At 44.1% G+C, this 10535-nt stretch overlaps 1 protein-coding gene across 1 annotated transcript in view; it reads left to right on the top strand.

The window, feature by feature from the left end:
• The first annotated feature begins 9794 nt into the window (after positions 1-9794).
• Positions 9795-10535, top strand: part of cd34 (CD34 molecule) — a 64404-nt gene continuing 63663 nt past the window's right edge. The window contains exon 1 of the mRNA XM_078242265.1: positions 9795-10103. Within this exon, the coding sequence (XP_078098391.1) occupies positions 10034-10103 (70 nt within the window). The 5' untranslated portion in view covers positions 9795-10033. The remainder of the gene's footprint in view (positions 10104-10535) is intronic.

Genomic DNA, 10535 nt, shown 5'->3' with positions numbered 1-10535 from the left:
GCCCTCTGGTGCAAGGGGTTTGGAGTACAAGAAGAAGAAAGTCTTCCTACAGTTGTATAGGGTTTGGTGAAAGCACACCTTAAATACAGTGCACAGTTTTGATCTCCGTATTTAAGGAAGGATATACTTGCCTCGGAGTCAGCACAGTGAATATTCACTGGTCTCCTGGGAAGGGAGGGTTGTCCTCCAATGAGAGGCTGAGTAAATTGGATCTATATTCTCTGAAAGTTAAGAGTGGGAGGTAATCATCATTATAACAGACAAGATTCTGAAGGAACTTTACATGGTCGACTCAGAGAGATTGTTTCCTCAGGATAGGGATCCGATCATTTAGGACTGAGAAGAGGACGAATTTCTTCACTGCAAGGGTTGTGAACCTTTGACAGTCTGTACCTCAGAAGGTTGTGGATGCTCCATCATTGAATATATTTAAGCTTGAGATAAACAGATCTTTGTTCACTCAAGGAATCAAGGGATACGGAGAGCAGATGGGGAAATGGATTTGAAACCAAAGATCTGCCATGATCGTAATGGCAGAGTAGTCTTGAATCATCATGTGGACTACAGCACAGTGGCACAGTGGTTAGCACTGCTGCCTCACAGTGCCAGGGACCCGGGTTCGATTCCCAGCTTGGGTCACTGTCTGTGCAGAGTCTGCACTTTCTCCCAGTGTCTGCATGGGTTTCCTCCAGATGCTCTGGCTTCCTCCCACAGTCTGAAAGGTGTGCTGGTTAGGTGCATTGGCCATGCTAAATTCTCCCTCAGCGTCCCTGAACAGGCGCCGGAGTGTGGCGACTCGGGGATTTTTCCAGTAACTTCATTGCAGTGTTAATGTAAGTCTACTTGTAACACTAATAAATAAACTTTAACACTTGCTCCTATTTATTATGTCCTAATGTTCTTGCTACTCAATCTGAGCCCCAAAATATGTCAAAGCAAATTTCGGCCCCACTATATTTGCTATTAATGGGATCTGAGCCAGTCACAAATTAACTATTAGGTTGTAAGTTGTCATTTGTGCTGAGGGTCTTTCATGCAACTTTTAATCTCGGCAAGAAAAGCAAAGAACAGACTTGACTCAATTGACACTACTTTTTCAAAACATATGATCCAGTATTTTCCATTAAATAAGACTCTCCCACACAGTCGCATTCTCCTTCAACATAACGATGATTGCCTAATAGAATTCCAATTTCACCATAGGTTGTATCTTCCACTTTGATTGTACTGATGCTTTTAATGTCGAAAGCAAAGGAAGACTTGCAATTACATAACACCTATCATGGCTTCAGGCTGCCCCCAAGGATAGTCCGTGAAATACATTTGCTGTGTAAGCCACTGTTGTAATGTAAACATTGAAATATAGAAACATCGAAACGAGAAGCAAGAGTAGGCCATTTGGCCCTTCGAGCCTGCTCCACCATTAGTTTTGATCATGGCTGATCATCAAACTCAATATCCTGATCCCGCCTTCCCCCATATCCCTTGATCCCTTTAGCCCCAAGTGCTACATCTAATTTCTTCTTGAATTCACACAATGTTTTGGTGCCAACTACTTTCTGTGGTAGTGAATTTCACAGATTCACCACTCTCTGGGCAGGGGGCTGTATGTAGAAACTCTATTTAGGATTCTCGCCGGAATTCTACTGCCTTTGCCCGCCACAGAATTGGAGCAGACGAGGGACGGACAAAGGAAATGTCCGTTGACCTCGGGCAGGAATTTCTGTCTCACTCGAGCAAGGCCGTAAAATCCCAACCAATATGTAGAAACATGGCAGCCAAATTGCTCAAAGCAAATGGCCGTGAGGTACTTTTAGAGATGTTGCATGTGGGGTGAATATTGGCCAAGATACTGGGGAGAGGTTTTAATGTTGCATTTGTGGCCAAATGTTTCAACTACTCCAGTGTCACCTTATCAGGAAACAGGTCAGGAAAAGTCCATCCCATGTCCTGTTTTCCCTTCTCCATATGCCTGTGATGGCAGCTGCCTCGTCCTGAGGCTGGACTGAGCGGAAGTGAGGCTGCCAATTTGTCAACAGGTAATTGGTGCAAATAGCAGTTAAATCAGCAAGAGAATTGGGCTGCAAGTTTGCATTTCAAGGGTGGACTCTGCCAGCTAGTATTTCAGAAAATGTTTGTGGAAACAATAGTGTCAACCTTTCCTGAAAGGAAATGAACATCCTCATTAATAAAATCCTGAAAGAAATGAGGAAGAGTCTGTTTGGGAAAGACGAGAAAAAAAACATACTTCTTCAGTCAATGTGGGTTCCAGGGTGGAACATGCAGGAACATTATTCTTCCTCAAAAATTTGAATTAAAGGCTCCTCTGAGCTACTTTGAGTTTAATCTCATTCGTTTGCATCTTAATTTTTGCTATGTGTTTTGTCATAACTGTGGTAGCATGGCCCCTTTAAGGGGGCATTCCCTGAATGCCACTCAATCGGAGCGGACCCTGGGGGCTTTCGAATCTGGAGCAAAGGCTAATATCCTGGTCGGGATGGTCCTGTTGTTGGAGCCTGGGAGGAGAGTTGTATAGTCGCATAATTGATTCTGTCTGACCCTTTGTTATAAATATTTATTTATCGTTTGGAATAAATCCCTTTGATTCACATCGAGTTACCCTCGATGTTTTACATTGGCGATGAGGAAAAACTTTCCAAGTCGCCGGAGATTGCAGTGTGCAGCTAGAGGGGGAGGAGACTTGAGTATCAAGAGTATGAAGAAGCAAGGCACTTACGCATGTTAAAAAGCCTTTAATTAGAAAGATTGAACCATTTGAAGCTGAAATGGAAAATTGGGGACAATATATTGAAGGGCTGTGTTACCTCTTTGTAGCAAATGAAGTAACAGCTGAAAAACAGCGAAAGGTTATTCGGCTCACAGTCTGTGGCCCACCAGCTTAGAGAGAAGTCTTACATTCCCAGATGTTCCAGACACAAGTCCCAGAATCAGGGCGGGCGAGGCTCACAGAAGGGCTCAGGTGGGATTTTACGAGCTTTGCCCAAGCAAGGCCATAAAATTCCGGTAAAGGTTTTTTGACCAGATCGTTGCGAATAAAATAATTATTTCAACCCCCGTCCCTCAATCATTATTCTGAGATAAAAACTTCATTTGGCAATCTGGGAGCCAGGGGAGGTAGTCTCGGGCTTCATGGTCAGACTGAGAGGGTTAGCAGAGCACTGCGAGCTCGTCCCAGCTTTAGGAGAAATTTAAGAGACCGTTTGGTCTGTATAAGCAGTCTCATCGTACAAAAGAAGTCACTGGCTGAGACCAAAACCTCTTTAGAAAAAGCTGGGGAATTGGCCCAGGTGACTGAATGTGCTGAGCAGGGTCTAAGCAAGTCACAAGGTGTGCCAAACAAGGAAACCATTTTTGGCGGGAAACAGCTGTTACGAAGAGAAACCTGGCTGTAGGCACAGCAGACCCTGAGGGAGGGAATACGGGAGTGACGGCTGAAGCTTGTTTTTGATGTGGAGAAGGACACTCCCCAGAATGTGGCCGATGCAGGAATTATATGCATTTTAGGTGCAACAGAAAGGGTCATTTAAAAGTGTGGTGCAGAGTAAAGCAGTCAGAACAGAATGTGCAAAAAACCTCCACAACGGTTAGTTTAACTCCCTTAAAAAATTTGAATGGGGAGCCCGACAAGGGACCCAAGACATTCACCCTAAACCAGGTCCAACTAAGTAAAGTGGTCCCTTTAGAGGTTACCTTGATGGTAAATGGCAAATCTTTAAAATGGAAATTGACATAGAGGCTGCAGCCACAGTCACAGTCAAAAGGCCTCCAACCATTGAGATTGAGCGTGTCAGGAGCCATATTGTCTACATATACAGAGGAGACATTGAAGACCTTAAGGGCAGCAACAGTGGCAATGTCCTATAAAAACCAAATAGCACAGCTACCTGTCCTAGTAATTGAAGGTCATAGACCTTATTTAATGGACCATGATTTTATATATATATATAAATATTTATATATATATATATTCAAGCAGATAAAATTAAACTGGTTGGAAATATTAAACCTACGGAATGGACTTTTTCAGGAGCTGCAGTGTAAATAATCAGAGGTCTTCCAAAATGAGCTAGGATGAATAGAGGGAGCAAAAGCCAAAATTTATCTGAATCCTGATGCAAAGCCCTATGCACTTCATCATAAGGTTGAAGTTGAGCTCGGAAAATTGGAAAGTGTAGGTATTACAACACCCGTACAACTCTCCGAATAATCCCCATCCTCAAGCCAGATCATACTGTAAGAATTTGTGGGGATTATAAACTAACAGTCAATTGAGGAGCTCAGATAGACAGATCCTCATTCCTAGAATTGAGGACCTCTACGCCTAACTAGTTCAGAGTTTAAAGTACACTAAGTTAGACCTCAGTCACGCCTACCAGCAGCTAGAGTTTGATGACAAAGGTTGGTTACTATCAACACCCACAAGGGTTCATACCAGTATACATGTTTGCCTTTTGGAGTCTCATCAGCCTGTGCCATTTTCCAGCGTACAATGGAGAGTCTATTACAAGGCAGCCCAAATGTAGTGGTTAACTTGATGATGTTTTAATTACAGCAGCCTCACCTGAAGAACATAGGTCAAATTTGGAAGTACTGTGAAGATTTAAGGAAGCTGATGTTAGATTGAAATGGGAGAAAAGTACGTTCTGGGCAGAGGAGGTTACATATTTGGATTTCAGTATAGACAGAAAAGGGTCACACCCTTTGGAAGATAAAGTTAAAGCCATTTAGGAGGTTCCACAACCCAAAAATCTATCAGAGTTGAAGCCATTTCTTGGCAAGATGAACTATTATGGTAGATTTTTGACAAAATGCATCTACCTCCTTAGCCCCATTCCACCAGCTGTTAAAGAAACATCAGTGTTGAAGGTGAGGACAACAAAAGGAAGCCTTCATAAAAATTAAGCAGGTTCTGCAGTCGTCAGCATTATTGGTGCATTTCAATCCAACCAAATCTTTCGTCGTTACCTGCGATGCATCACCGTATGGAATGGGAACAGTTTTGTCCCACTGGACGCCCGATAGAGCGGAAAGGCCAATTGCCTTTGCGTCTAGAATGTTGTCAGATGCGGAAAAAAAAGTACTCCCAGGTAGATAAAGAAAGATTGGCTGTCATTTATGCAGTCAAAAAGTTTAATCAATATATTTATAGACCGCACTTCGCAATAGTTTCAGATGACAAGCCATTGTTAGGTCTATTCAGAGAGGATCAGCCAGTGCCACCAATTGCCTCTGCAAGGGTACAGAGGAGCGTCCTATTGTTAGCAGCGTGCTGTTATACATTCCAGCATCACCCAGGGACACAAATATCAAATGCAGATGCACTCAGCCATTTGCCCTTGCCGCAGACAGTAGCATCACCACCAGTCCCACAAGTGGCAGCGCTGGCACTGCACCTGATAGAGACTTTGCCAGTCTCTGCTAAACACATAAAGATGTGGACAGAAAGTGACTCAGTGTTAATTAAAGTTAAAAAGATGGTAATACAAGGGTGGCGCTATGAGAATTCAGAGCTGCTTAAACCTTACCGACACAGAAGGATGGAAATGAGATAACCTGTGAAGATGGGGTGTTGTTGTGGAGGGCTGGAGATATTGTCCCACAGTCAGAGTTTTAACAACACCAGGTTAAAGTCCAACAGGTTTATTTGGTAGCAAACACCATTTGCTTTCGGAGCGCTGCTCCTTCGTCAGATGGAGTGGAAATGTGCTCTCAAACAGGTGTTTGCTACCAAATAAACCTGTTGGACTTTAACCTGGTGTTGTTAAAACTCTGACTGTGTTCACCCCAGTCCAATGCCGGCATCTCCACATATTGTCCCACCCCAGGGAGAGACAACTTTTATCACAGGAATTGCATGACTTCTATCCAGGACAAAGCAGGATGAAGGCACGAGTCGGACGTTAGGCCAGGCTTTGATGAAGAAATCGTTAGTCAATTCCCTAATTTTGTAGATCAACAGACCTTGCCACTGTTGGTGAATATGCACAGTAAGAAGTTTAACAACACCAGGTTAAAGTCCAACAGGTTTATTTGGTAGCAAAAGCCACACAAGCTTTCGGAGCACTAAGCTTAGAGCTCCGAAAGCTTGTGTGGCTTTTGCTACCAAATAAACCTGTTGGACTTTAACCTGGTGTTGTTAAACTTCTTACTGTGTTTACCCCAGTCCAACGCCGGCATCTCCACATGGTGAATATGCAGCCATGGGAGTGCCCTGGTAGACCCTGGCAAGAAAACATATCGACTTTGCTCAACCATTTATGGGTCATATGTTTCTTATATTAGTAGATCCAGAGCAAGATTTTCCACCACTCTTACCCCAAAAACAGAAAATCCTACCCAAGATCAACGGACCTTTGCATAGATCCCCCCGCCCGCCCGCCAAGATTCCCATGATAGGCAGAATGGAAAAACTCCTCCTCCCCCCTCTCGCTCTCACACACACACACACAAACACTCTCTCTCTCTAAGCGGTTGGATGTGCAGTTGATGAAGCCCACAACAACCACTATCACCATTGACATTTGAGGAAAATGTTTGCTATTCATGGCATTCCAGAATTCGTAGTGTCACACAATGGCACATCATTCACAGCGGAGGAATTCCAAACATTTGTCAAATCAAATGGGATTCGCAATGTCAGATCCAAACCTTACTACCCAACCTCAAATAGACCAGTGGAACGTGCAGTGCAAACGTTTAAGTCGGCGATGAAGAAACAAGTCATTAGGCCTCTCCCTTTAATTATAGCCAGATGTTTGTGTCTTGCAACACCACACCAAATGTGACCACGGGGATCACACCAGCCATGCTACTAATGGGATGCTGCTTCAGGATATGATATTCCCAGATTTGGCAGGGAGGGTGGATGAAGCCTCTCAGAAAGCAAATCATGATTCAAGAAAAAAAGACAGAGTATTCCAAGTTGAGGATTCAGTCGTGGTCAGAAACTTTGCAGCAGGAATGGCATGCATGGCTGATAAGATTGTGGAGAGAATAGGACCGGTCTTCTATGTCATGCAGACACAAGGTTGTAATCTCAAGAAGCACGTTGATCATTTGCAGAGGAGAGCAGTGACTTATACAGGGAATGAACTGGCGACCCCTGCAGTAAATTCGAAATTGCCAGGATGGGTTACCAAGATCCCAGTTGTAAATGAGTTTGCCTTTTGCATCCAACCAGCCTGATTCTTCAAATTCTGAACAGCCCACCACAGAACTGAAGTGTTCGACCAGAATTCCCTGAATTAACTAAACTTCTGATGAGTTTTTCCCTCATGTCTTTTAAAATTTGGTTGCCTATACTCATTGTGATAACCACGAGGTCCATGGGGAATCATTGAGCCCTTTGGGGCTCGCTGAGTACGAGTTCCCCTGGTAACAGGCAGTGGCCTGCCCAGCTGGAACTCATTACCTCAGCCTTTTATAAGACATGCCTAGGACTGGGCCTGCTGAACTGCAGGTGGTTTACTTTGCATTCTGTAATAAACTATGCTCCTTCCAGTCGAGCTTTCTGAGTCATTACACTAAAGATGTTCTTTTGTTTCATCTATAAGTGAATTTGGGCGTTGGGGGGGGGGGGGGGGAAGGAGTGTGGTAGCGTGGCCCCATTAAGAGGCATGTGATGAGGCTGGACCCCTCCACTTTCTCAGAAGATTAAGGAACTTTGGCATGTCATAACAGATGCACTATGGCAAGCATTCTTTCTGGTGGTATGGATCTTGCTCTGCCCAAGACCGCAAGAAACTACAAATCAGCCTCCCATCCATTGACTCTGTCTACACTTCCGCACTGCCTTGGAAAAGCAGCCAGCATAATTAAGGACCCCACGCATCCCGGACACTCTCTCTTCCACCTGCTTCCATTGGGAAAAAGATACAAAAGTCCGAGGTCACAGACCAACCAACTCAAGAATAGCTTCTTCCCTGCCGTCATCAGGCTTTTGAATGGACCTATCTCACACTAAGTTGATCTTTCTTTACACCCTAGCTATGACTGTAACAGTACATTCTGCACCCTCTCATTTCCTTCTCTATGTACGGTATGCTTTGTCTGTACAGTGCACAAGAAACAATACTTTTCACTGTATACTAATACATGTGACAATAATAAATCAAATCAAATCAAATCAAATTTATGGACTGTCGTGGAGGGAAGCTGAGCCAAACGGGAGCAAGAGTGCATATCTCGGGTCAGAGTGGTCCCATTGTTGGAGTCTGGGAGGAGAGTTGTTTGGTCGCATAGTCAAATCTGTCTGACCCTTTGTTGTAAATACTTATTAATCTTTTGCAATGAGCCACATCAAGTTGTTCTCAATTGATTACAATAACCATCATTTCATTGATGTGAATCAGAGTGATCAAGAAGGATGATTATCATCAAAAGTAAAAGATATAAGATGGAAAATTGGGCTCTGTGGCATTTGTAGTTTTGGCAGTTACAAGGACTGTTTAGGTACCAATATGGCCCTTAGGTGAGAAAAGTGAAAAATGGGGATTTCTGCCTGTCCGTGTTGCCCATGTGCCATCCGGGCAACGTAAAATTCGAGTCAGTTGACCTTTTAGTTACCTTAAGAACAGTGTATACCATGATGTTGAACTCATAGGGCTCGATTTTACCATCAAGTTGCATCCGGCCCGGGAGTGATGTGGCAGGGGAGCCGCATTCTATCAGTTTTTTTTCTACGCATGCACAGTTGGAGCTCCGATCAGAGCTGCAGGGTTTCGGGCGTGAAAACTTGGTAAAATTGGGCGTGAGGTGAGTAGCTTGATCTGCGCCCGCCTCTGCACCGGTTCCCCCTTTATCAAGGCCCAAAAATGGCCGCAATCGGGACTGCGCCTGAAACGGGCGTGATGGCCATTTAAATGCATTTGCATGCATTTAAATTGACTTAATGGGCTGCATGCCCAACCTTACCGGCACTTCCCCCTTTACCACCACATTCGCATATCCAAAATTGGTGCAAAACAGACATACTGTACAAATGTCTGATTTGGGAGGAGGTAAGTGCCGAGCGTCCGACGGCTCTCTGCCTGAGGTCAGTGGGAGAGGAAGGGGGGTCCACTGCCACTCTGCCTGAGATCAGTGAGGGGGAAAGGGGGGGGTCCGCTGCCACTCTGCCTGAGATCAGTGGGGGTTAGGGGGGCTATGGGCCCGCGATCGGTCTGGGTGGCGGAGAGGGTAGGGGGGATAAGGGGTCAGTAATGTTGTGGGGCTGGGGCAATGTCTGTGGGGGCCAGGGGGAGGCATTATCCGACCTGGGAGCGATGTGGCAGGGGAGCTGCATTCTACCATTCTTTTTCTGCGCATGCGCAGTTGGAGCTCCAATCAGAGCTGCAGAGTTTCGGGCGCGCCCACAGCCTTCGGCAGCGCGATTCATAATCGCTGATATTTTTTCAGGCAGAGTGCATATGGGGTCAACTGAGAACGGGCCTAAAAGTCAGATACGAAACACTCCCAGTTTCAAGTCCGCCCAGCACTTCGAATCAAAATGGTAAAATAGGGCCCACAGTTGCAATATTAAGGCATGTTTCAGATTTGTTCTAAGGGTGTGGCTGACGTAGCAGGGTAAGGGTTAACAGAGACACAGTTAACTGAAGCACACTACACTGGTCAAATCCCAAAGGAAATGAACCAACACAGAATCCAAGGGAAAACGTGTTTCACCAAAGGATGTATAAAACAGAGAAAGCCTTCATAACCTAATGTTTCTTTGTTTTTTTTTACTGTTTCCTGATGTTGCTGTAGCTATCCACATAGCAATTACAAACATTTCCCCTTTACCAAAGGCACTCTGGACACGGAGCTTTGCTTGTCGATATCCTAGTTCCTGAATGCATTTGTCACTCAAGGAGGTGGGGAGAATGGGAGGGGGCTATCAATAATTCAGTATAAAACCTCCAGTCTCAACAGGACCTCTCCAAAGCACAGTATGTGTAACGCAGGGCACTGATTTTACAGACTAACCAACAAAAAACTGCAGCACGAATTTAGCTTTTAAACATCCAAGTCAATCATGTGGAGTTTGGTGAAGATTTCAAAAGGACAGCAGGTCTCCCTGATACTATGCGCACTGTGTGTGATTGGTGAGTAAACCCATGGAAATAATTGCCAGCTTCTGATGAAATGAAAAATATATTGCATTAATTTCCAACTACAACAAGGAATATAATTTTTGTTTTAATTATATTTGTTCAATATTTCCTCCCTCCTAAATGTAAGTACTTATTCATGAAAGGGAAGCAAGGCTAATGCTAGATTTTTAAGTGCAGTCAGAGTTATTTTAGAAGAAAGTCTATTGACGATCACACCAGTTAAAATGTGTATGATAATGTAGAGAATTAAAACCATGGAAATGATCAATGTTCATAAAGCAAACTTCTCGCATTGAGTTGCTGATAAGAATTCTGACCTTAAACTTTTGTCCACCTTATATATGGTCAATTTATTATTGTTAATTATTTATTAGTCACAAGTAGGCTTATATTCACAAAGCAATGAAGTTACTGTGAAAATCC

Source organism: Mustelus asterias, chromosome 25 (genome assembly GCF_964213995.1).
Source record: "Mustelus asterias chromosome 25, sMusAst1.hap1.1, whole genome shotgun sequence".
Classification (NCBI taxonomy): domain Eukaryota; kingdom Metazoa; phylum Chordata; class Chondrichthyes; order Carcharhiniformes; family Triakidae; genus Mustelus; species Mustelus asterias.
The sequence above is the reverse complement of the archived record's forward strand: the minus strand, read 5'-3'. Positions and strand labels throughout refer to the sequence as shown.